At 37.1% G+C, this 25,751-nt stretch overlaps 1 protein-coding gene across 12 annotated transcripts in view; it reads right to left on the minus strand.

Moving 5' to 3' along the window:
- Positions 1-25,751, minus strand: part of MGA (MAX dimerization protein MGA) — a 167,899-nt gene that overhangs the window by 13,073 nt on the left and 129,075 nt on the right. For 6 of the 12 annotated variants that reach the window (XM_042942329.1, XM_042942331.1, XM_042942332.1 and 3 more), the window contains exons 10-18: positions 18,749-18,975; positions 17,478-17,654; positions 16,808-16,880; positions 14,550-15,064; positions 11,829-12,126; positions 9,926-10,552; positions 6,074-6,364; positions 4,372-5,885; positions 1,290-1,420 (exon numbers count right to left, since the gene is read on the minus strand). In XM_042942329.1, the coding sequence (XP_042798263.1) occupies positions 1,290-1,420; positions 4,372-5,885; positions 6,074-6,364; positions 9,926-10,552; positions 11,829-12,126; positions 14,550-15,064; positions 16,808-16,880; positions 17,478-17,654; positions 18,749-18,975 (3,853 nt within the window). The remainder of the gene's footprint in view (positions 1-1,289; positions 1,421-4,371; positions 5,886-6,073; positions 6,365-9,925; positions 10,553-11,828; positions 12,127-14,549; positions 15,065-16,807; positions 16,881-17,477; positions 17,655-18,748; positions 18,976-25,751) is intronic. The other 6 variants (XM_042942334.1, XM_042942333.1, XM_042942335.1 and 3 more) reach the window with 5 other exon arrangements.

A 25,751-nucleotide genomic window follows, 5' to 3' on the forward strand; every position in this document is an offset into this window, starting at 1 on the left:
CTGTGAACTGCCTGTAATATCCATTATGTACTTATCTACTCCATCAACTTTTTCTTACAGATTTAAATAATTATTGCATGTCCTTGATACTAATCCTTTGTCAAACATGTACTGCAAATATTTTCCTTAGTCTGAATTTGTCTTTTCACTGTTTTCATGGTGTGCCGACAGAGAGAAATTTGTAAATGTTTACCAATCCGCTCTTTTACAGTTTGTGCTCTTTGTGTACTATTCTTTCTCTCCATTTATTGAATTCATCTTCAATGTCTTGCAATAACATTTTATAGAAGTTTTACAAAGGTTTTGTTAATACTCCCTAACAGGTTTTCTGTTACTATTATAAATGGCATCTTTTGGATAACATTTTTTTGTTTGTTGCTCATGTTCAGAAAATCAATTTTAGTATAATGAACTTCTATCCAGCAATTCTGCTAACTTTAAATCTAATTAAATTTTTACGAGACTTAAACTATTTCAATCTTAACCAGTAGGCAAATGAAGTAGCCTCCAAATAGCTCTGGAATGAAGAAAATTACTAGGCCTATTTCTCTATCCTTACACCTTCTCAGCATCACCAGAGACAAAGAATTACTCTTTCTCAACTCAGGGCTAGTTTACATCATGAATCAGATAACAGGAAAAAGCACAATGTCTGGCACACAATAAGAACTCCTATCTTCTTTTCCATCGTTCTCTCACACCCCACAATCCCCAATACAAGGCTTACTAATGGAATAAACTTTCCTAAGCAAGTTATCATACTGTATTTTGGTCTCATCATGTGAACAGGCAAAAATTTTCCTAACTGTATCTTACCTGTTCAACTAGTAAAGTAACCAAATTTAGAATTTAATGCCTATTCTTAAAAGATAAAGGAACTAACCTCTGTTGAGTAGTCCGCTAGTGTCAGTTACTCCAGCTGCATATATTATCTTACAGAACACTTCAAATTGGGAGCATTTTCCTCATTTAATCAGTAAAAAATGTGATTCAGATTAACGACTTGCCCAAGCTTAAATAGCTACATACAAAACTAGTATTTTAATACCAACGTGTCAGGCTCCAAAAGCACAGGTTATTCACATTCACACATGGTCTTGTAGCAATAACCAAGGCAAGTTAATTACCTCTGAATTCCAGCTCCCTCCTCATCTACTAATCAGAAAAAAGCTAGAGGAACAAAGGAACCAGGTCAGTTACCCAGAGTTCCTAAACAGAACATTTAGTTTTGTTTATGGTCACAAAAACAATAACAAAGAACAAAAATCCAAAGAGAAATTAAGACTTACGGCTGTTTAAAAGTCTGCGTTTGGGCAGCTGTGGTCTTCATGTGAGCAACATTAATATCCTCAGAGAGCTCTTCCACAGTCTCTATGTCCACCTGCTCCTCATCATCCTCAATGTACTCTACACAGTTATTCTGAAATAAAGCATTCCAAAAGTCAATAAAATATTGGGAAGTAAGCACACCTAAACTTTTCAACTGAATGCTCCCCTTATAAAATCAACCAGGGCCCAACACTGACTTTATACCATGAATACAGGTGATCCTAAACTTGTTAATCGTAAGAAGGAATTAAGTTATGAAGACAACATATGTTAAACCTAACAACCAAGCACTGAATTAAAAATCATAGATACATACTAGACAGACATTATCAGACTATATTGATGCTTCAGTGTTATTTCTAGTGGAAAAATTCAGGTTACAGAAATATTAAAGCTTCATAAATCTTAAGATTAATGAGCAATAAAGTAAAATCTGGTGAATGGAAAAGGAGAAAGGAGAAAAATTCAGGTTCTATTTTAAGAGTGCTTCAGGACTGGGGTGCCTGGATGGCTCAGTCATTTAAGCATCCAATTTCAGCTCAGATCACGATCTCACGGTTCATGAGTTCAAGCCCACATCAGACTCTGTGCTGACAGCTCAGAGCCTGGAGCCTGCTTCAGATTCTGTGTCTCCCTCTTCTCTATGCCCCTCCTCTGCTCACGCTCGGTCTCACTCTCTCAAAAATAAACATAAAAAAAAAAAAAGAGTGCTTCACGGCTAACCCCGTGTCACCCACAAAGACAGACTCAATGCAGATATGAATAGAGAATGTAGCCCAGTCTTCTAAGCCTCTCAATCCCGCACAAGGATAGCTTTTGAAGAATTTCAGGTATTGAAAAACCCCAAGCTTGTCATACTTGATAATACAAAAAAAGAGTCAATCAGTAAGCATTTATTGAGCACCTATCATGGAAGCTTATTGTGTATTTCATGTAAACAGTAGAACATATGGATTTTGGGATCTACAGATATTTTTAAGTCCACCTTTAAAAGTAGTGTTTACTATGCCAGAAACTAAAGCAGGAATATGTTATCTATAATTGTAGTATACCTGAGAGACACAACTCAAAACGAAGCATCCCAATAACCTCATTAATTCTGTTTACACTTGATGGAAAAATTACTTACCCCCATGAATTATAGGTTCCATAAGCTGATAGACACTAAATGCAAGTCATCATTTATGTTTCCCAATTTAAGCACAATTTCAACAATGTATATTGAATTTAAACAATGCAAATAATATATATTAACTTTAGGAAGCTAAATCAACAGTGTCCTGACAGAATCTAAAGAGTTTGAATAATAATGTAGGTAAATGCCTTATATTTAAACTGAAGAATGTCTGCCTACTGCATGACTTTAACTGCAGGCTTTGTAAATAATATCCAATAAACTTCACAATGGAAGACTGAAATTAAATAGACTACTTGCTACTTTCCTTACACTATTCCAATATAATAATCACATGCACAAAGATATCATAACGTGTCACACAAGTGCAAAAATACAATGTAGAATTTCGATTTTAGAGATCATTTAATATAATGCCCTTACTTTGAAAAAGGTCACTGTACCTTGTATGTCAGATTCCCTATTAGGAAATCCAAGCAATGCCACCCTTGATTAAGACACAATAAAAGTTCTATTATAAGTCAGTTTTACTGATAGCAATAGTTTTCACTGGTTTTAAAGTTGGACTGTCTTTGGTCTGATGCTTACCCAGGCTGACTTACAATGGGAGAGTCTGCAAAAAGCAGAATTATAATTCTTAAACTCAATGAATTCAGATTCTTCAGCTACCTACAGGTACCTGTCCTCAAAAAAGATGAGGCTACAGATAGATAAGGCAAATGTGTATACAATCATCTAATTGTAGAGCTAGATCCTCATTTTACAAATGAGACGACTGAGGTACAGAAAAAACCAACATAGGAACATTAGAATAGTTAAACATTTTAGAGTTTTAAAATAGGAGTCTTTTTGTTATATTTTATCTGCATTAAGGCAGTTAGGCATTAACAGAGAAAGACCAGATAATACAGAGGCTGAATCTCATGGAAGTGAGATTCTAAAACAACCAACTGCATGAAAATCACCACAGAGGGCCATATTATCTGCTCCTAAAGAGAGGGACACAGTTTAGATTTGAGGGCACCCTATAGGCAGCTGGCTATAATATCCTTAAGTTTTACATCAAACCCCACTGTCAGGCATCGGCAAATCAAAGCTTGCCAGCCACACTGTTTCACTTAGTATTGTTTATGGCTGCTTTCATGCCATAACAGCAACTGAGCAATTCCAACAGCAAGCCATCCAGCCTGCAAAGTCTAAAATGTTAACAATTCAGCCCTTTACAGAAAAAGTTTGTCCAACTCCTGCCCTGTATCATACTGCTTCTCACTTAGGTAGGATTACCACCTTAAATAGGAAGCCTACAAAAATGGCTTCAGAAAAATTTTGTGAAATTATAAAGGTCATATTACAAAGGAAGATGATGCAAATTCAGAATATAAATTCTAGAAACTAATTTTAGGAGATAATTAAAAAAGTAACTTAAGGCAGGGTTATATTAAAATATTGCATGGTATTTTTCATTTTTCTCCAAAAAGAAAAACATCTCTCTAAATGCAGGTAGGTAAGTTCTAAGGTCACCCATTCACTGTTTTTTATATGTCTACCGGATAGGCTATAGTCATTTCACATTGAAAATGTAAAAAAAAAACTGAGAAGAAATGAGAGTAGTAGTTTTAGAATCTTTTTTTTTAAAACCTAACTTGAAAGGGACTCTCAAGCATCTATCCCCCAAAGGAATAAGCCAGCCTTCCCATACTAGTAGACAAGTCTCAAAGAACAATATAAGCTCAATAAATGTTACCTGACTGACACAGCCTAAAAACTATAAAGTCATTTAATCATAATCTAAACCTAGGCATCCATTTCAATGTATCAGGTCTTAGTGATCTTCTGGGAAAGCTACTGTCTCTAATAAATCATTTAAATTCTTGAGGTTTCAGTCACAACAAAAATGGGCTCACCACCTTTTCTACATCATCAACCTCCTCACTCTGGTAGTCAGAAACAACATCCACAATCTCATCAATAGAATCATCGGTTTTCTCATTCTCCTCTTCCTCGTCCTCCTCTTCCAAATCCAAAACAGTCAAGTCGGCACTGCTTCGTCCACCATTCTTCTCTTGCTTTGGTTCTATCTGTTCTCCTGACAGCAGTAAGTGACCCTGAAAACGTCCTTCCCCTCTGCTCCCTTTTGTAGCTCTTCTTGGAACAATGGAGAAGGCTGTAGGACTAGAAATCCTACTCCAAGAATCACATTCAGTTTTTAAAACTCTGACATTTTCAGTAGTTCCACTTTTTCCAAGTAAATCAGAGATGCTTTGTTCTTGTTGAAACACATCTGAATTTTCCTGACAAGTCTTTATTTCTTTAATTAACTGCTCATCTGCCTCTTTCTTGCATTCTTGCTTAGTTCCAACACATTTCTGAGTCAAAGGGCCCTTCAGGTGTTTTCTCCACCTCTCCCTAATACTGTCTTTCTCCAGAGAGTCTCCACATCCCTTCTCCTTGGCCTCTGGCTGTGGAAAAGACTGCTGCTCCCCAACTTTGCTCCCTGATAATTCGAGCTTACGTTCTTCCTTAGAGATGACTGGAAACTCATTTGAGTTTTCCTCTGGATTTTCTAACCCTTTCTGCTGTTCCACTTTCACATCACCAAGCTTTTTAAGCTGTACATTACTTGCACTTTGGACTGTCACATTGCTGGCTTTTTTGGAAGTGGTCTTAACTTCTAGAACAGCCCGTTTTTCTTTGGAACTCTTATGATTTCGAATCCCAAGCTCTTCATCTCCATCTTTATAGTCTTCACCTATGTGTGACCCAGTGATATAGGAGTGCTCAGAGGGTTTAACAGTTATAGGACCTTCTTCTGTAAGGGATTCTTCATCCAAATTATCACCCCCATCTCCTAAGGAATCACTCAGGATTTCTACTGAGGCAGCAGCTCCTGAGTTTTGCTTTATTATATTAGCTTCAGAATCTATAGTTTCTCCTTCTGACTGCAGGGCCTTCTTGGGTTCCTGCTCTCTTTTTAAAAAGCTTGTTTCATCTTTCTGGTCTGCACTCTGGGACTCTTTCTTCATCTGAAGAGAAGCAACATGTTGAAGAATGGAACTGGGAACAGGCTTTTGTCCAGGGAGCTGTAACAAAGCAAAACTACCAGACTGGAGAGGAATAAGACTGGCTGTACCAACAGGCTGCCCTCCTGAGCTATAGGTTATTTTGGTTTCAGAGCCTGTTTTACTTGCAAAGCTCTGTGGTTCAGGAGGGGAAATCCTCAGGGTCAATGTACCAGACTGAGACACAAAACTAGGTCCAGAAGAAAGCAATGATGGTGCCTGAGTGATAACATTCACTGCTGGAGAAGACCCAACAGCCTGAATTACAGGATTCATAACAGAGAAAGCAGAGGACGAAGCAGAAGATGGTGGAGTCTCTGAAGGTTTGGAAGGAGTGGGTAACCGGATTCCCATCACAGAGCCTGGTAAAAGGGGAAAAAAAAAACAAAAAAACTTTTTTTAATTACCACTGCCCACATCAAGACCTACAAGTGCTTTTCTTTCCAGACAGGTTAACTCTGAGACTAAAAAATCTTAGTGTATTGACAAGTCATATGGCCAAATGATTCCACCAAAGAAAAATTCATTAGAAAGATCTCCAAATTTATACCTGGGTTCCGAAACATGACAGGCTGTAAGTTGGGTTGAGTATTAGAGCCTCGAAGTTGATGCAAAGGGAGGAGCTGAACAATCTGCCCATTAGGATGCCTGAATAGATTCATTCCACTTGGGCTCCTCACAGGTTGCAAGACCATCCGATGCCCCTGAAGTTGTGTGTTTGGGGCAGGTCTAAGAGTAGGAGAACCTTGCTGCACTGGAATCAGCAATAATCGAGGTCCAGTACGTTTCACTGTGTTAGGAGAGACCTGGGGAGTAGCCACTGGAATCTGAGGGGCATTTTCTGAAAAACAAGAAATGAAAACATCAGAATTTTCCTTTAATACATGTAGCAAAAAATTATTATGACATGGGATCTGACCACCCTACAAATAAATTCTAATATGAATTATATAGTTGGTGAAATCTTGTATCTCTATCATATATTAAATAATCTCATGGCTGAGAACAATTTATCTTAAAATCTAATTATCAACCAGACATTATAGGGCCTTATATTCAAAATGGTAAATTAAAAAAAAAAAAAAAAAAAAAAGCAAGCAAGCATCAATTGTCATGAAGTGCATTTACAGAGATAATGTCTCTGGCCTAACAAAAAACACAGCAGGCCTCTAAATCTGGATTTCCATTAAAGTTAAACAGATCATTCAGATAAAATTCTCTTCTTTAACCTTAAAATTCAGGCTGTTAACACACTTACTGGACTTATGACTTCATTTCCTAGGTCATACTCAAGTAAGATAAAGTCAAGGACTAAAAGTCATGAGGTATAAAAAAAACTCCTTGGTTTTTAAAATTCACTGACAAATAACCAAAGTGTAAAGATCTGTGTAAATTATTTTTCAAAAGGAAAAAAAAATACATACCCCCCCCCCCCCCAAAATGGAATGAAATTAAGAGAGACATCAAAAAAGCAGGGATATAGAGCCTGGTTAGGAAGAGGCAAAGGATAGTTTTAAAACAAACAGAAAAGGCAAAAACTTAATGCAGAAGATGTGAACTTAAAAAATGTTCAAACCATTGATAGTATCAAAAGATGCACTTTAATGTTTAGAAGAGATTATTTAGAAATACTTAAGACATGGAAAAAAATAGTAGGGATAATCTACAGACAGATTTTTGGCTATGGGGATAAAAAGGTACGAATAACAGTAATAGTAAGCATAAATAAAACCAATTTTACATCACCAATGAAATTAGTTTAACTTATTTAACATTAATAAATATTTTCCTCAGTTCATCACTAATGAGAAAAATCAACAAACGAAACAAATCCCCTTAACATGTGATATTCTGTCAGATAGGCGCTCTGCCCACAAAACATATCAAACTTCTAAAAGTAAGTTATGTTCCAAACATTTACAGGACAAATTATACAGAAGATCCAGAACTACTCTTGAAAATGAAATAAAACGCAAAGACCAAACTGTTCATGGTGGAAAAAGTGTGCAATTTAAACAAAAAACATCTACCTCATGTGAAGTAAGAAGAATGTTAAAGCATTCTTAATTTCCTGACCATTTCTATTCAAGGTACATTTTAGAAACTGATTCAAATCCAAAGTACTCCAGCCCAGAGACTGAAAGCAGCCTTTAAAATACACACACTAAATATGTGATTGTTTATTCAAATGCAGGTGAGGGTGAGAAGGGAAAAGAGAAAAAGAAGGGAAGTTAAATGAAAAAGTCACAGATGTCTAAGTGCCTGAGTTGGGATCCTTTTTATGAGCCCAGAACAAAATTACACACACTTAGAAGTAGCAGTTATCTGAGTCCACTCCATTTAAAAAAAGAGCAGATAAGAAAATTTGTTAAAATTAATTATTTCCTCAACTGGTAGTAGAGAAGGTATTTTTAGGTGGTATATGAATATAGAATAACACCATAGCACATTGTGAGAAAGTAATTTTTCAATTTTAATCTGATAACATACAGAAGCAAACATCAGTCTTTGATATCACATCAGCATTTTCTAGCTTTCTTCACTAACAGAGAGAGAGAGTGCAAGCCACATGTTAACAAATGGTAGCTAGCTAGAATGTAATTCTTTTTATTACTATTGTTTCCAGGGTATTTATAGAGTTAACCCTATGTTACCACAAGTAATGTTAGTTTCCAATTACAGAAAAATTGCTTTTAAAAATACATTTAAGGGGCGCCTGGGTGGCGCAGTTGGTTAAGCGTCCGACTTCAGCCAGGTCACGATCTCGCGGTCCGTGAGTTTGAGCCCCGCGTCAGGCTCTGGGCTGATGGCCCGGAGCCTGGAGCCTGTTTCCGATTCTGTGTCTCCCTCTCTCTCTGCCCCTCCCCCGTTCATGCTCTGTCTCTCTCTGTCCCAAAAATAAATAAAAAACGTTGAAAAAAAAAAAAAAACATTTAAGTAAACAAAGGAGTTAATTTAAATAAAAATAGTAATAGTAATAGTACAAATGAAAATCAGAGCAAAATACATGAATGTATATTCTGAGTGACTGAAATCTGAGAATGAACTACAAAAAGCTAAACTATAGTTTCATGACAGAATTAAAAAGAAAGATCAGAACCCATATTGTTTAGAAAATATGATAAAATGACAAGATATAAACCTTGAGATTCAGCAGGAAATTAAAACAACTCAATCAACAACGATCTCACTTCCAAAATTACTTATTAAGCTAACCAGTGTTTTTATGTTTACATGTGGGGAGAAGGCAGAAGGAGAAGAATTTAATACTGTGATTCAATTAAACTTTGAAAAGACCTCCTTTCTATAAACTAATTCCAAAGTCACTTCATTTCTGAACTATCAACAGAAATTTGAACCATGTCAATAAAGGCAGTATTTAATAAGAAAAATATCAATAACCAAGACAGATTTACTGCTGGCTATTTATTTCCCCTTAAATCTTATAAAGTCTCTCACTCTTTTACATAGTAATTCTCTTTGAGTACACTAAGAGAATCATTTATTTTAGCTGGTTGAATTAGGATTCAATTAGGAAATAATAATTACAAAAGTGTAGGATAGTCCTATTTCAAATTCACTTAACCTAAGCCAATGTAAGAAAAATTTTAACTGAAAAGTTGATAAACATATAGATTCCTAAACAAATAAATATGCCTTATTTCAATCTCAATCAGTTCACATATAATAATAAGTAGTAGAATAATATCAGTAGTATATGAGAGTTGGGATGATTCACAAATGACTTTTACTAAGCAAAAGGACCTAGAATTTTAATCTTAATCAAGGAGAAAAAGCCCTTAGCTTGGCTGAAGCATGGGAGAAGCTCTCTGATCTCACTTTTTTAATTACAAAGAAGCACCACGCCCCGAAAAAGGAACACCTACATTAGGGTTACTCAAAAGATGTGCACTCCTAGCTCTCAACACACAGCAGTGCACCTCCTCCTGTGCCCAACCTGATGGCTGCTCTACTGGCTCAGAGCTCAACTTCCACATACATTATTTCAGTATCCTTCAGCCAACATTTCCATTACAATATTTTTGAGAATTTTTATTCTCCTGGGAAAATCTCCAACCCCAGTAAACCACATGTCAAGGCTGTTCAACTTATCTCCAAAATAAAGTTGGGGTGCCTGGGTGGCTCAGTCAGTTAAGAGTCAGACTCTGGATTTCAGCTCAGGTCATGACCTCACTGTTTGTGACATGGAGTCCCATGTCAGGCTCTGTGTAGACAGCATGGAGGATGCTTGGGATTCTCTCTCCCTGCCCCTCCCCAGCTCTTATCTCCCCCACCTCAAAATAAACAAACAAACAAACAAACATTAAAAAAAAAAAAAAAAACCCATAAAGTTAAATACACAGCTGTATGGTAAAACCAGCTAGTAACATCTAGGCCTTACCTGGTCTCTGGCTCACTGGTGGACTCCCATCAATTCCCGAGAGTATAATGGGAACAGAGCCCAGAGATGAAGTTGGTGTGGTCACCATGGAGGAAGATGCAGCTGTGGTCACCACGACTATGGAGGTGGAGGCAGTGGAAGCAACAGGAAGAGTTATAGTTGGAGGAGATGCTACCAAAGACTTAGGAAAAGCAACTGAAGCCACAGGGGTAGTTATCCCAGTCGTTTTGATAAGGTTCACAGTGGCTGTAGACTGGGTAGGTGTTACAGGGGTGCTGGCATTAGTTTCAGAAACCTCAACAACCCCTGCAGTGGTGGCACCAGAAGAATAAGTAGTTTCTTTAGTTCCCACGTCAGAAATAGCAGTCATAGATGTCACAGCAGTAACATTCTCTAAAAATACTTGAGGGGTGGTAGTAGTGACAGCAGCAGTCACAGGGCTGCACACCTGAACTGGCTCAGAAGAAACCACAGGTGTGACGACCATTACTGGAGAAGGTCTGATACTGAACTTCTGTGGCCCTGTTAGGGGTTGGGGTGTGCTAACTCCAGGTATCTTCTGCTGCAGGGCTCCAACTTTACTCATCACAAACTGTGTGAACACACCACCAGGAGAGGGTCGAGCCGCTGCAAATAAAAATTTGCAGGTCAAAAATCTTCAGTTCTCATACTTTATCCTCTTAGTGATTGTGTTTATCAACATTTATTGTGCACCACTGGGTCAATTTCTTACAGGTACTACCTATCTGCAATATACCTGCCAATTTCCACCCACAAAAATCAAACACTTCCCTCAACCCAAACCAAATCTTTATAATACTAAGAAAGGGATTAAAATTGTGTGTTCCTGCTAAAATTCTTTTGGCTATGCAATAAAGCCGAACTGCCAGGACACTAAAAAGATAATGTACAGCTCACAACTTCACCATCTAAAACAGTGAAGGAAGTTAAGATTTTTTGCCCTAACTCTAATTTTAAAACAGGTTTCCACCACTTCCTCCTGTCCTAGCACCTCCACCTCTTTATTATTGCTACCTCTTATTAGACAGTTACAGTTTGCACATTTCTAAAATGTATAAAGACAGTTTCAAAAGAGGGCAAGATAGGACTGAAAATCACCAGTAAAAGCTATTTTTTTTAAAAGGTAAAATGGGTTCTTTTTAAGGCATACAATGCTTGTCCTCCATCTTCACACAACTCCAGCATTCAGCCAGAGATTCCAAATTCCCGTCAGAGGAATAAGAATACAGAACAGAAGCTTTTACTTAATAATCCTAAATAGAATTGAAACAACAAAAAGAAGAATTCAATAAACCGACTATATATACTCTAAATACTGAAAACACAAACGCTTTCAAGAAGGTAATTTATTAAAAGATTCTAGCACTGAAATGTTAAACAAAAAAGGTTTTCATTCATTGAACAGGGATGAATACATTAAAGCAACACTTCCAAGCTTCTGTTTTACAAGAACCTTTTATTCTAAGTCTATACCACTAACTCAACCCACTTTGATTTGCTAGCCCCCTGGTTTCGTAAGTTCAAGGAACATACATATGATTGGTTACAAAAGTACCAGTGCCCATAAAAGAAACACTGAGTTAAGTACTTAAGAATATGTTTTGCTTTTTTAAAAACAAAATTAAAAATCTAAGCCTTTTCTATATTTATACAACCAGTCTAAAACTTGGGAAATAATTTTAACTACAATTCAATTTATCTAGTATCATAGGTCATCAGGGAAGTTACCAAAAAAGAAAAAAAATTCAGGCAAGACAGACATCAAGAATAAGAATAATGCCAAATTCTACATTTCTCTCATTTTCACAAACTCCATACCTGTATCCACTGGTCAAGCACCAAGTCACAAGCCTTTCTAAAACATACATACAGTCCAACTTACCAATTGGTCTTTTTGCCGGGACAAATGCCTTCAGATTCTTCCCAGGGCGATTTGTTGTAGCGCCAGAGGAGGATGCCGTTTTGCAATTGGATGTTGAAGGCAACAGGGTACGTGGTTTCCTGGATGCAGCCACCTTGGCATTGGATGCTACCTTGGAGATGACAGTACTGAGGGTTGAGAGGTCCAGGACTGAGGGTCGCAACCTGCCTGTGATATAAGCAGCTAGCCTATTGGCTGGATGCAATGCCCCCATCTGTCCCAATAGCAACTTAGCCTGCGGGTAACTCTTACCATTAACCTGAAACAAGTGGCAAAGAGAAATTCTGTAAAGATAAAATTCTCTTGCTAACTTATCTCCCTTGACAGGGGTTTCATTTTTACAAGGTTTTAAAAGTCTATTATTCAGATGTAAAAGGAAAAAGAAATGGACTTTTTCCATTTGTCATATAATCTGAGTTATTAGAAGGTGAAAAAAAAAGCTGCCATCTGATATTCTGAACTAATCTCATCTTCATTTTGGGTAGTTTGGAAACAATCTTAAAAACTCATTATATCTGCTCTTACATATGCGAGAGATACAATTAAATCTAATGAATCATCCAACTGTTTTACTTAATAAGCAATTCTGGCTAAACTATTAACAATCAGCAAAAATTAAGTAACTGTGTTTCACAGAATCTCTCTGAAAAAACCAGGGAGGCATAATGAAGCCCTCTCACAAGGGTCCTTTCAAGCATCCTTCATATTTGCAAAATAAACAGTGAGTCTACTTTTAAGTTATAAGAAAACCATCGTTATAATACCTAAGCCACAAGGTCCCCTCAGTTTTCAAAAAACTCAACTTTGAAGATATTGTCATCTCTTGAACAAAACTTGAGCTCAAGATACATGCTAGGAGAAACTCACTTATAACTTTAAAAACAATCACTGAACCATCAGAAGAAAGTTATCAATAACTGAAACAAAGATTTTTCATTTCCATGGAGCGACTGTGTGGCTCAGTCAGTTAAGCATCTGACTTCAGCTCAGGTCATGATCTCACAGTTCCTGAGTTCGAGCCCTATGTCAGGCTCTGTGCTGACAGCTCAGAGCCTGGAGCCTGCTTTGGATTCTGTGTCTCGCTCGCTCTCTCTCTGTCTTTTTCTCTCTTCAAAATATAAACAAACATTTAAAAAATTAAAAGAAAAAAAGATTTTTTTCTACTGCCTGAGTTGATACTGCCCATCTGGGGCAGCAAGATTGTTTTAAAAAATAAAGAACAAAAACTTCCCAAGTTTCTTACCCATGTTCTCAAAGTCCTAGACTAGAGAAGACATCCTCTTCTGTCCTTCCTTCCCATCATTTAAAAAGGAGAGAGGGTGAAGTGTGGTGGAGAAACTCCTAGTCTCTAAATTAATAGGAAATCAGCACAGCGAATAGCTAAAACAAGCCACTCTCTCCTCAAAGACACAAAATAGTTTCTTCACTATGTACATGAAACTGTTGATTATTCCCATACAGATCAGGAACACCTCTGCCTTGAGTCTGACAGAAAGAAGGTGATCTTTCCAGACTAAAGGAAACTTTACTATCATTTTTCAGGGTTTCTAGAGGTCTAGGCCAGATACCCCTATTTGCTCCTTTGGGACTTGCTCTGAAGACTATTCAATAGCTTTCCCAAAGTCTCCATTACAGTGACCTGACTGCTTATTCAAGTTCACATTTTATGATGGCTTTCTGAGTCCTAGACAGGAGAGGAGAACACAAATTTCTATACCTTTATTTCAGTGGGTCAAGTCTCACTAGAAATGAGCTCAGGTAAGTCTCTGCTCTCAAAATTATCAATGAATAAATAAATGAAGAAGAAAACACTGTTCTTATTATTAGGAGTTTAAGAAATACCAACAGAAGCAGTTATATAGCACCATCAAGAATAAACTGCAATAAAAGGTTTTTAATTAAGTCTATCAGTCATATTATTAACGAAATAGTCCTTAGCCCAGGGAAGTGGTCAAGCTAGTAAAGTCAAGTAACCTTAGCAAGAATGTCATATACATTTGCTACTCTGATATAAAAGTGCATTTAATGTTACTGAGCAAGGAGAAAACCTTTTTACTATAATTACATTTTAATTCAAAACCTCTCTTTGCAAAGATTTTCTAGATGCCAGTGTACTTTTACTAACATAATCTGCCTGAATTACTAAACAGCAAGGACCTATTTATACTACACAGTGATTAGCAAAAATCCTATGGATCAAATAAAGGGAAAAAAGTAAACTGTGGCTCAATTCTTTTTTTAATTTTATACATTTGAGTGACACTCTACAAAATTAAAATCTTCTCCAAGTTTCTGAACATATACTGCTACTAAATACCAATTTTACCTTGTTTTGTTTTGAAAGCTATGTGCTAACAATAACAAAAAACTAGACTGAATCCCTTACTATCCTTGCTTAGTTGTCAAAGTATCACTAGATCCCAAGCAATAAAGTTGTAAGAGTAGGAACTTTCTAAGACTAGACCTAAAATCACAAGCTAAAACAGGGCTCTACATTTCTATTTGTAAATGTGCCAAAAATTCACTCTAGGTACTAGGCCTATTACAAAAAGAGAAGATTTTGTCACCCAGTTCCCAGGAAATGTAAAGATAAATGATATAAAGCCCACTAAGGGCTCTGAAAAATCAAGATGTTACCTAAGTAAAAAAATGTGCTACATCCAGATTAAAGATAATTCTCACCTGGATAAGCCCAGATGTGCTTGAACTGGGTTTACGCTTATAGGCCACAAGCTTCCCTGCAGGAGAGAGCCCTGCATAAAAAGGCAGACCTTTGCCTCCATGTAATCTCTCCCTTACTGAATCCAGGGCATCTGTCTGCACAGGAGAGATATCATCCATTTTCCCAGGGGATAATGGACCATCAGGAGTCTCTGATCCAGATTTCTCAGCCACATCATCTTGGTCTTGACATGATGGCATAGAGATTTTCACACGAGAAGAATAAACAGGAGGGTTCTTCTCACCCCGGCTCTTTCGCTGAGAAGCCAACTCAATGATGAAGCTGCCCACCTTAAGTGATTGTGGCATGTTGCTATTGATGTGCTGGGATAAGATGCTCAAAATCTTGTTCCGATCCTCCTCCCAGTTGCAGTCTGAGATGATTTCTATCAGTTTAGTGGGACCACCTGGTGACCTCTGATGCACATAGGAGGTAGAGGACTCTCCTTCATTGCAGGAAGACTTCCAGCTTCTTTCTGATAAAGAATTGAAACATACTTCTGCATCACACAATTTTGTACTGAACTTCGAAAAATTCTTATTTTCCCTGAGTTCTCAGAAAAGTGCCAAGGGCATAGAAATTGAACAAGCTGCCCAGTGTCTGAATCCCACGTACTTTCAGTGGTAATTTAACACTCACAAATTTGGGACTTTTCCAAGAAAAAGAAATATTTTAGAGAATCAGACTATGATAAGATACTCTGCTGTCTGGGGTCTCCAACAATTTTTTTTTAAGTTTACTTTGAGAGAGAGAGCGAGCGAGAAAGAGTGAGTGCACACATGCCCAAGTGGGCAAGGGGCAGACAGAGAGAGGGAGAGAGAATCCCAAGCAGGTTCCGCACCACCAGTGCAGATCCCTATGCAGGGCTTGAACCCACAAACCGTGAGACCATGACCTGAGCTGAAGTCAGACACTTAACCAAGTGAGCCACCCAGGGACCCCTGCAGTCTCAAAAAAAAAAAGGGAGTCCCACCTTGAGACTGTTCTGAAAGCTGTGACTTTTTTTTCTTTAAGTTTATGTCTTTATTTTGAGAGAAACGGAGCATAAGCAAGGAAAGGGACAGAGAGAGAGAGAGGGAGAATCCCAAGCAGGCTCTGCACTGACAAACACAGAGTTCAAACTCACTGCGCAGAGCCTGACACAGGGTTCAACTCCTAAAACTGTGAGATCATGACCTGAGACAAAACCAAGAGTCAGAAGCTTAACCAATTGAGCCTCCCAGGTGCTCAAAATGCCATGACTATTATGTAAGAAAGTGTTATCTTGCAAACAAAGCATGACCCATAACCAAGATTAAGAATATTTATAGTTTACTGTTCTGCTATCCATATAGCAAAGCAAAGATACTTGCAAGATGTTTTATTAACATGTGATGGGTAGAGTCAACCCTAAAGAACAGCAAAAGAGAGAATACTGTGGTTTAAAAAAAAAAAGTGTGGTCTACCTATAGTTTCTACTGCAAATACTTCTGAATTACTTCTGTGCCTCTTAGATATGATTGCATCATTTCTACATTGTATGCAGATCATTCAGGTACTTCTATTCTAACCAACATGTTAACTGGATGTCTGTTTTACTAGACATCTAGATTTCTACAGCAGAGCCTCCCAACCAATGTGCTCATTACAAGTATGTCAGGATATAGATCCCCTCAGACTTCAAGGTGGTTGTGTTCTCAAGCAGGTTCTCTCCACCCCAGCAGTCTTTTCCACATATCTCAATGTGGCATAAAAACATTATCATTTTGTATATCAAGCCATTTAAAAAAAAAAATCGTTGGGAAGTACTGCTGCTAGTGTCTGAAGTGTTAAGAAGCAAAACTAAAAACAAGTAGGTAATGCCATAGCCACTACCTCCCATTACAGTAATTCTAGCCTTTGGTAGATAAATCAGTAATATTCCCTCCTTTCTCCCACTGTAGCAGCTACTGAGAGCCTGAGGGAAATTTTCAATAATGATGCCAAGGTTGCTGAGGCTTGGAAAGAGGTTTAAAAAACCTCATCTTAAATGTCTCTTGCAACAACCCACCATAACAACATGAATGAATTTTCTTAGGAGTGATAAACAGACCAAACAATAGGAAAACACTTATCTATCTATTTTTAATAGAAAAAAAGGGGTAGGTAAAAATATTCTGGATTGGTACTTCTGGTATATGTCCCCCCCTACCCCCCCACCCACAATTACTCTAAAATGAGACTTAATTTTCATACAGACCTTGCGATTTATCAGAATCATCCTCTAGGTCACAGGTGATTGGTTTCAAGGGCTGCTGTTCAGAATCAGGCTCCTAAAGAAAGGAATAACACAAATACTTCAACACATAATTATTATCAATAGAGACAAGAACATAAACATTAAATCTCTCAAAGAAGTCTGAAACAGCAAAAGATTTTAAGTGGCAACAGCTTCACATCTATATGTACAGCTGCATTACTATCAATATTATACAACCCTCAGCAAAAACAAGTATTGCTCTCTAACGTCCTGTGACAGTGACTGAGTCATCAAATTTACACACTTTATAGTGTATTGTAGTAAAGAAGGAAAAATATTTAATGTTTAATGGAACAAGTTTCAGTTATTTAGAAAATTCACTAATGCAGAAAGATACAAATCCAGGTAATTACAGATAAATAATTTAATAAAAAACAAATGTTTGAACTTTTAAAAATTACTTCAGCATCAGAAAGACTAATACTTTAAATAACTTTAAGGGACTATTCTCTAGAACAGATACACAGAGAAACAAATTGATAAGCACATCATGTAAGACTTCTCTGCCCTCCAAGAATTACTCTAAATTATTCTGATAGCAAGGTAAATTCTAATACCAGCAACAGGGTAACGGAACTTAAAAAGACAAATTATGCAGTAAGTAATTCACCTTTACACTACAGTTCTCGGGACTAGACTGACATGAGCCCTGTTGCTGCAATGATGGGGATGGTGATGGTGACGGTTGTCTCTGTTCCTCTTTTTTCCGTTCGTATACTCGAACACGAGCACAAGTCATCATACTTTCAAAGTACAAGTAGACTGGATCCTTGTCCTCTTCCCGAATCTGTAAATTCCATACAACAAAACATTCCATATGTTGGAGGAAAAAAATATGCTAGACTCCAAAAGGAAAAGGATGTTTAAACTTTCTGTTACAACATTTGAAATTTTTAAATGCAAATTTTAAGAAGTACAGTTATTATGGGCTGTATCTTGGAAAGTCAGAAAGGATTTGATTCTTTATCAAGAAATGTGACATTCCATTAGAGTAGCACTTCTCCAATTATCTGCAATGAAGGATATTTCTTAATTACCAGTCCAACACAGACTGATCCTTTTGTAAAATGTTTCTAGAAAAACAAAAGATACGCAAAATACAAACCCAAGTTGTTTAGTATTAGATTTAATACACATAAAATTACTCTATCAAGTTGCTGTTAAGTTTCTAAATATTTACTCTCATTTTCTAGACTTATTTCATCAGACTCATAACAAATAGTTGTGGATCAGCACTAAGACCAGCACAGAGACCACACTGAATAGCATTGTACTAAAGCATCTTTCATCAATTTAATGGACTGGGAAGACTGAAATGGATTTAATAATCACAAATGCTTAAGCTCTTAACAGAACCATCAGCTCTTTGACCTATCAATCTTCATAGTCATATGCCAACAATTATTTTATATCTTGAACTTTACTGTTACCTGAATATTAAAAAAATAGCCTTAAAAAGATGAGTTATTTCTTAAAACTTTTCTTAATGCTTTCCCACTAACAATATGTAGTATATCTGAATTAATTATTCTACACTATTGGAATAAGAAGCTTCTTCAGAAGGCTTTTTTTCTCCCTCTCCCTTAAAAATTTGCTGGTCATGTTTAAAAACAAAACAAAATAAACAAAAACCCCACAACTTTTTATGATCTTCTTGAAGAGAGATTTGGCTATCCTTAAGAATTACTACCATTCACTCTACTTTTATGACATCTCTATGCCAGCAACTAGGCTGATTAAATCAGAAAGACCAATGGCTTACAGACATTTTACTTGAAAGCAAAATGATTCACAGAATATAAACCAAAAATATGGTTGAAATCCATTATCTTTACAAACAATTTTTGTAGCTTGCAATAAAAGATGAAACTCTGGGCTTACCACAGGATTGGGTTTGGGAGTATATGCCCGTGCAGGTTTAATTCCAGTGAGCAGTTTGCCCTTCACAGTAGTAGGTAAAACTTCTGGCTGAGGCAACAACAACGGCTTCATCGGCTCAATGACAGAAGGCGTTGGGATATAAACTGGCTCTGGATCTACTTCACCTTCTACTTTCACCCATAATGGGTAATGTCGAACAGGCTGTTCAGGCTCTGTTTCACATATAGCTTAACAAAAAGAAGAATAAGATTTCAGGTGCCTTTGGCAACAGAAGCTCACAGGCACCGCCAAAACAAAATGTGCTACCTCACAGAAAGCAGTAACTCATGAAAACAACCTAACAGATGCCCCCTAAAAAAATCTTTAGTTGCCATCATACACCTTAATTTATTCATCTATTAACCAAATATTTGTTGAATACCTATTTTAAGTCAGATAACTGTTTTAGGCACTAGAGCGAACATAGGTAGCTATGAGGAAAACAAAGTTCTTGCCCTCACAGAGTGTGCAATCCAGTAGTAGAAAACAAATTTAACATTTAATATCAAGTAATGGTAAGCACCACACCAAAAAATATAGCAGGGTAAGGAATGAAGAGTTAACAGATGCTATTAGATTTAGCATGATCAGAAAAGGCCTTCTGTTATCCTGGAAAAATCATTCTATACTACACTCTTTAATTTTATAAATAAAACAAATACTTATTGAACCTTACTCCACACCTATTCTAAACACTTAATTATGTTTTAGCTCATTTAATTGTCACAATAGCCCTAGAGACATTATTATTCCCATTTTGCCAAAGCTGAGATTCAGGAGTCCAACAAGAGGCAGAACCAGGATCAAACCCAGTCAATCTGGCTCCAGAGACACAGCTTGTTACTGTGCCCTCTGGTAACAACATGTATTCAAAAGACAGCCTGATCTCAGCAAAGAAGCAAAAATAGATCAATGGAAAAGCAATGGAACCAGAGATGAAATCATACTGTCAAGAAGGTCTACACAAAGTAAAACAGGTATCATTACTTAATCAAATTAAATGGAGGATCTAGGTTAAGAGGCAACCAGCTTTTATTCTCTAAGCAAACTTCCCATTCCCAAAGATAGCAGTAGAGAAACCAAAATTGTATTTTGCATTTTAATGGTCGGTCCTCAGAGAGAACATAGCTGGTTCCAAATCTAAAATCCAAAATCTTTGCCTGCAGTAACATAAAACGTGACTGAGTAGCATTCACATTTAATTCAAATACTTAGCTCAGGGCGGTTGGGTGCCTTAGTCGGTTCAACAGTTAAATGTCCGACTTTGGCTCAGGTTATGATCTCATGTTTTATGAGTTCAAGCCCCATATCAGGCTGAGTGCTGACAGCTCAGAGCCTGGAGCATGCTTCAGATTTTGTCTTCCTCTCTCTCTGCCCCTCTCCCCCTCAAAAATAAACAAACATTAAAAAAAATTTTTTAATTAAGTATTTAGCTCAATTTATCTTTCATAATAAAGCAGAAATCAAAATTGCAACCTGATTTCATAAAGTATATTTGTTGTGAATATTAAGACTCCCCTAAAAAACAACTATCTAAAGGGTTCCTAAGGCTAACATCATTCAGAGCATAACCACAAAATGTTGAGTATGTAGAGATTAAAACAGAGTAAAATCTTCAGAGCTGGAAAGTGACTGACCCAATTATTTAGCTAGTTATAGCTGTCTCTGTGTAGGTAGATAAGGTTAGGGATCCCGGAGGAAAAAAGAACAGACATGGCTTTCTTAACATAAGTCATTTTAGGGCCCCACCCATTTTTGTGATCTATGCCATATCAGCATTACTTGTCCATGCACACTTCTTGCAGAATTTCCTAGGGGTTGGAATTACAAAAAAACGCAAAAACCTCGTAGTTAAGGATTTTAAGGTAACAAAGTGAATCCAAAAGCTGGTCTCTACCAGACCAGGAAACAGCTGAACTGTATCAATGGTAAAATTCTCAGTGCTGTTTCAAAAGTAAACATTGACCTATAGCACATTCTTGAGTTGTTTTTGCAGGATTTAAACCCCTTTGAGCACTCTGAAAGTGGACTAACTGGAGCAGAGAATTAATGACGCCAACCCTTGCTGACCCTCATGGCTTCAATCAACTAGGACCTGGATTCTGTCCATGAAGGATGACTTTTACCCCAATTCTATACAGAACTCTCCTTTGTCAAGCCCCATTCACAAATATGCATGTGCCCTTAGCTTAAAACTTACCCAATTTTGTTGTTTGAGTGGACACTACTTTAGGAAACATACTCTTGCTGTTCTCCTTACCTGTTACAAGTAAAACCTTTTCTTTCCCTGTTCTTTGGCCTGGTTGTGTCTTTTGGGTGGACAACCAACAAGAGGCAAACCCAGTTTCAGGTAACATCTATTAACCAACTATTAGAACCTCATTCATTTATCACATAATCCACAAAGGCTTCTAACACCCAAGTATTCATGTATTTCAATGTCTACTATGTATCAGACTTTGCAGGTACGATAATGAACAACAATGACAAAAATCTTGGGCTTCATGTAGCTTACATTTAAGTTGGGGGAAGAGAGCGAGACAGGCAATAAACAAGATTAATAAGGAAAATATGCTGGGTTGTGGTAAGTGCTTATGAGGGGAGAAAAAAAAGCAGACAGGAAATAAGTGGTAATGTATAGTGATTATTATTGTATGACTATGTATTTTGAGGGAGGAGTGTTCCACTTTTCAAAAGGGTAACCAGGGATGCCTTCACAATGGAAATGGGTATTTACAAAGGCTATACCACTAATTTGATAACAACTTTATTGTTTAGTGTTGCTAATTATTTCATACACATATTAATTCTATTATAAAAATAAAAGTGCCTTCAGGGCAAACACTATAGACTTTGACAGCTTTCAAGCTCTTTAAGGATTTTTTAAGCCTCTGTAAGTAAGGATTATACTAAGCAAAGGTTCCATTTCAACTTTTTCTTTTGAAAATGGCTACAAAATAGATAGCACAGTATTTCAGAAGAAACTTCTTAAAATATTTTAAGATATCTTAATTCCTCATAGAAATCAAAGACAACTCTAAAATTCGAAGTGCAGACAAAGGGGAAAATGGTGTGCTTATTGTAAACAAGAGAATTCATAAAAGGAGCTGATTGGGAAGGGTAAAGTTCAGTTCTGTTCAGGACATGAAAGACTGAAGTGCGAGCAACATCATCAAATAGGGCACACAATAAAAATCAGAAATGCTGGGGTACCTGGTTGGCTCAGTCCCAAGAGCATGTGAGTTTGATCTCTGGGTAGTGAGTTTGTGCCTCACATTGGGTGTAGAGATTTCTTACAAGAATAAATAAAAACTTTAAAAAATCAGAACTGTCAATGGCAGAGACTACATCTGAAGTCATGAAAATGGACAGACTCCCCACAAAGAACAAATCAATTCCTCATACTTCATCAGCCCACTGTCCACTTGCTTCCTTTACACAGCTTGGAATCCAAGATAACAGTACTTCTCCGCTCCCCTTCACAATATACTAGTGATCCTCCTACCCTTCACCTGAAACTCAGGAGAAAAAGAGCTACCAAAGGCAGAATTAAGGGGAGAACCAGAATGGCATATATCCAGAGCCAAGAACAGAAACCTGTTATCAAGAAAAGTGGTATCGTATCCCCTAATTTCTATTCAAATACCTCCTAATGTTACCTCACCAAGGTCTCCTAGCATTATCACTGTCTTCCAGGTTCTCAATAAGCCTTTCTTCATGACACTTAAAACATTATGGCACAATTGTTACTGTGGCACTTAAAATTACAGTAAATACATATCTATATATTTACCACATACGTGTTTTGTCAAACTGACAGTAACTTCTCAGACATGGGACTTCATTTTAATTGTATCTTACCTCTTGTCACTCTTAGCAGGGACCATAGCAGTTGCGCCATAAATGAACAGTTTTAGATACAGAAGTCCTAGAAAACTGCTATGCTAAGTCCTAGAAAACTGCTATGCTAGTAATCAGCATACTATATTCCTCTCCCTCCATTTTTGTATGTGTTTTAAACCTTTTTATTGTGAAATGTAATACCCAATTAAGTGCAAAAACAAGGTATATACAACTTAAAACATATTAACAAATATATACCTGTATTAACACTATACAGGTCAAGAAATGAAATACTGCCAACAACCCCTCTTGCATGACCTTTCTCAGTCACAATTCCTTTCCATAAGAGAATCACTTACATGATAGCCTCCTCTCCACTTTCCTTTTTCAAGCCGAGTAACACACCCCTAAATATCACAGCTTAATTTTGCCCAATTTTGAAAGTTATATAAATGTAACCACAGAGATGTATTACTCTGCCTACACTTCTTCTTAGCCCAACATATTATTTGTAAAATGCAACCATGCTGTTCCAGCTACCCATGTAATTATTTTTACTGTCATGTACTACTCTGATTATTCATACTATTATCCATTCTAATGTTATTAAAATATCTGGGGTAAAATATCTGGGATATTAAAATACCTTTCATGTTTTAGCGTCTATGAATCATGGTACCACAAACAATCCTAAAAAAAGTACTTCTGCTGATTACATTGCAAACAATTAAATCTAGGGCATGTGAATCATCAACTTTAGAAAATATTGCCAAACTATTTTCCCAAATGGTTATACCAATTAACATTTCCATCATAAAATTTTAATTTTAACTATTCTGGCAGGTATGCCATGGAATCTTGCTGTGGATTTGCTTTGTATTTCTCTGACCAAGAATGAGATGTTCAACATCCTTTTTTATGAAGTACCTCTAAAACTCTTGACTATTTAAAAAAAAAAAAACTTTTTTTTTTTAATGTCTATTTTTGAGAGAGACAGAGACAGAACGCAAGTGGGTTAGGAGCAGAAAGAGAGCGACACACAGAATCCAAAGCAGGCTCCAGGCTCTGAGCTGTTAGCACAGAGCCCAATGCAGGGCTCGAACTCAGGAGCTGAGAGATCATGACCTGAGCCGAAGTTGGACGCTCAACCAACTGAGCCACCCAGGCACCCCTTGACTATTTTTTATGGGACTGTTTAACTCTCATTAATATACAGACATCTCTACATTTTCTGGACATAGGTCCTTAGTCAGATATTGCAAATATCTGTTCTCTCACTGTACCATACATTTTCACTTGCTTAACGTCCTAAAGACATGAATTTCTCATTTTTAACTAATAAAGTGTATTAATCTTTAATGATTATTTTCTTCTATTATACTGAAATCTTTTCCTAATGTGAGATCATACATATATTCTTGTATATTACAAGAGTTGGATTATTTAGCTTTTCACAATTAGGTCTATAATCTCACAGACATTATTTCTATGTATAATGAGTAAATAAATGAAGTTTTGGCTTTTTCCCATGTGGATATTCAATGAGGCTACTACAGTTTTAAAAGATCATCCTTTCCATATTCCTCTGCCATTTCCTCCAAATTAAGTGTCCATATATATATCTGAATCCACGGTATCCTCTCCATTCTGTTCTACTGACCTATTTACTTTATACTCAAGCCAGCATCACCCTGTACTACATGTGGTCATTTTATTAGTTTTGATATCCAATACAGCAAACTTTCCCACCTTGTCAATGTTCAAGATTACCCTGGCTTTACCTGGCTATCTCTAGGTCCTTTGCATTTCCATATAAATTTTAGAACTGGCTTTTCAAGTTTCACATAAAAAACTCTGTCAAGATTTTGATTAGATTGTAATGAAATTACAAATAAAAATGAGAAGTGACATCTTTATAATATTGTTTCACTTGCTACCCACCCTGAAAACCAAGAATGGATGTTAACGGGTGCCTGGGTGGCTCAGTTGGTTAAGCGTCCAACTTTGGCTCATGTCATGATCTCACGTTTCCTGAGTTCGAGACCCGCTTCGGGCTCTGTGCTAACACCTCAGAGCCTGGAGCCTGCTTCAGATTCTGTCTCTGTCTCTGTCTCTCTCTCTCTCTCTGCCCCTCCTCCACTCACAATCTTGCTCGCTCTCTCTCAAAAATAAACATTAAAAAAAATAAAATAAAGAATGGATGTTGAGAGGATTCTGGGAAGATGAAAGAACAGGTAGCACCAGGAAATCTGCTCATTTATAAACAACTGCACAGGCAAAATCTGCCTAATGTAACTATTCTGGAATCCTAGAGACTATTGGAGGCTTGCAACTTCCGAGGCAAGACTTGGGACAGTAAATGGTCCTTAACTGTGGTCAATTTCAGTTCTTAGCACAGTATCAACTGCCCATTCCCCATCTTCATTATCTCTTCATTCATGTCCACTTAGCAGGCAGTGGCACATGTGTTCCTGAAGTAGCCTGCACAAAGCTCGAGGGAGCCAGAGTGGGCAAAGAGAGTCCTATCCTCCATCAGGGGTCTATGCTCTGACCACTGATTGCTTCTGATCAGAGGTGCAAAGAGGTAGGTAGGCAGCCACTATTGTTGCACCTCCCCGCAATACTGCAAGCCCTTCCTCTTCTGTCTTAAGTGACTTCCAAGGAACCAGCACCCTTCACCCCCATCAATTTTCACTTTTTCCCCTTTGAAGAGCCAGATATTAAAGACAAGGACATTCAAAATCAACTGCAAATACAAGAAAAATTAGATAGTGACTATGCATGCCAAGAAAAAGGCTCAGAGAAGATCTGAAAACACAAGTTTACATATACTTCAAGATGATCATTAGCACAGACTACCTACAACAATCAAAACAAAACAAAAGCAGTAACAAAATAAATAAACCCTGGGAAAGGAGGAGAATCTGATTCCAGAGTTACCACATTATTAGATTCAAATGTCCAGTGTTCCAATCACAAAAAGACAAATATTGAATGATTACACTTAGATTAAGTACTAAAAGTAACCAAATATCATAAAGACAAAAAGTAAAATGGTGTTTGCCAGGGGTTGGGGAAGAGGAAAATGGGGAATTATTCTTTTAAAGGGTTCAGTTTCAGC

This window comes from Panthera leo, chromosome B3 (genome assembly GCF_018350215.1).
Source record: "Panthera leo isolate Ple1 chromosome B3, P.leo_Ple1_pat1.1, whole genome shotgun sequence".
NCBI lineage: Eukaryota > Metazoa > Chordata > Mammalia > Carnivora > Felidae > Panthera > Panthera leo.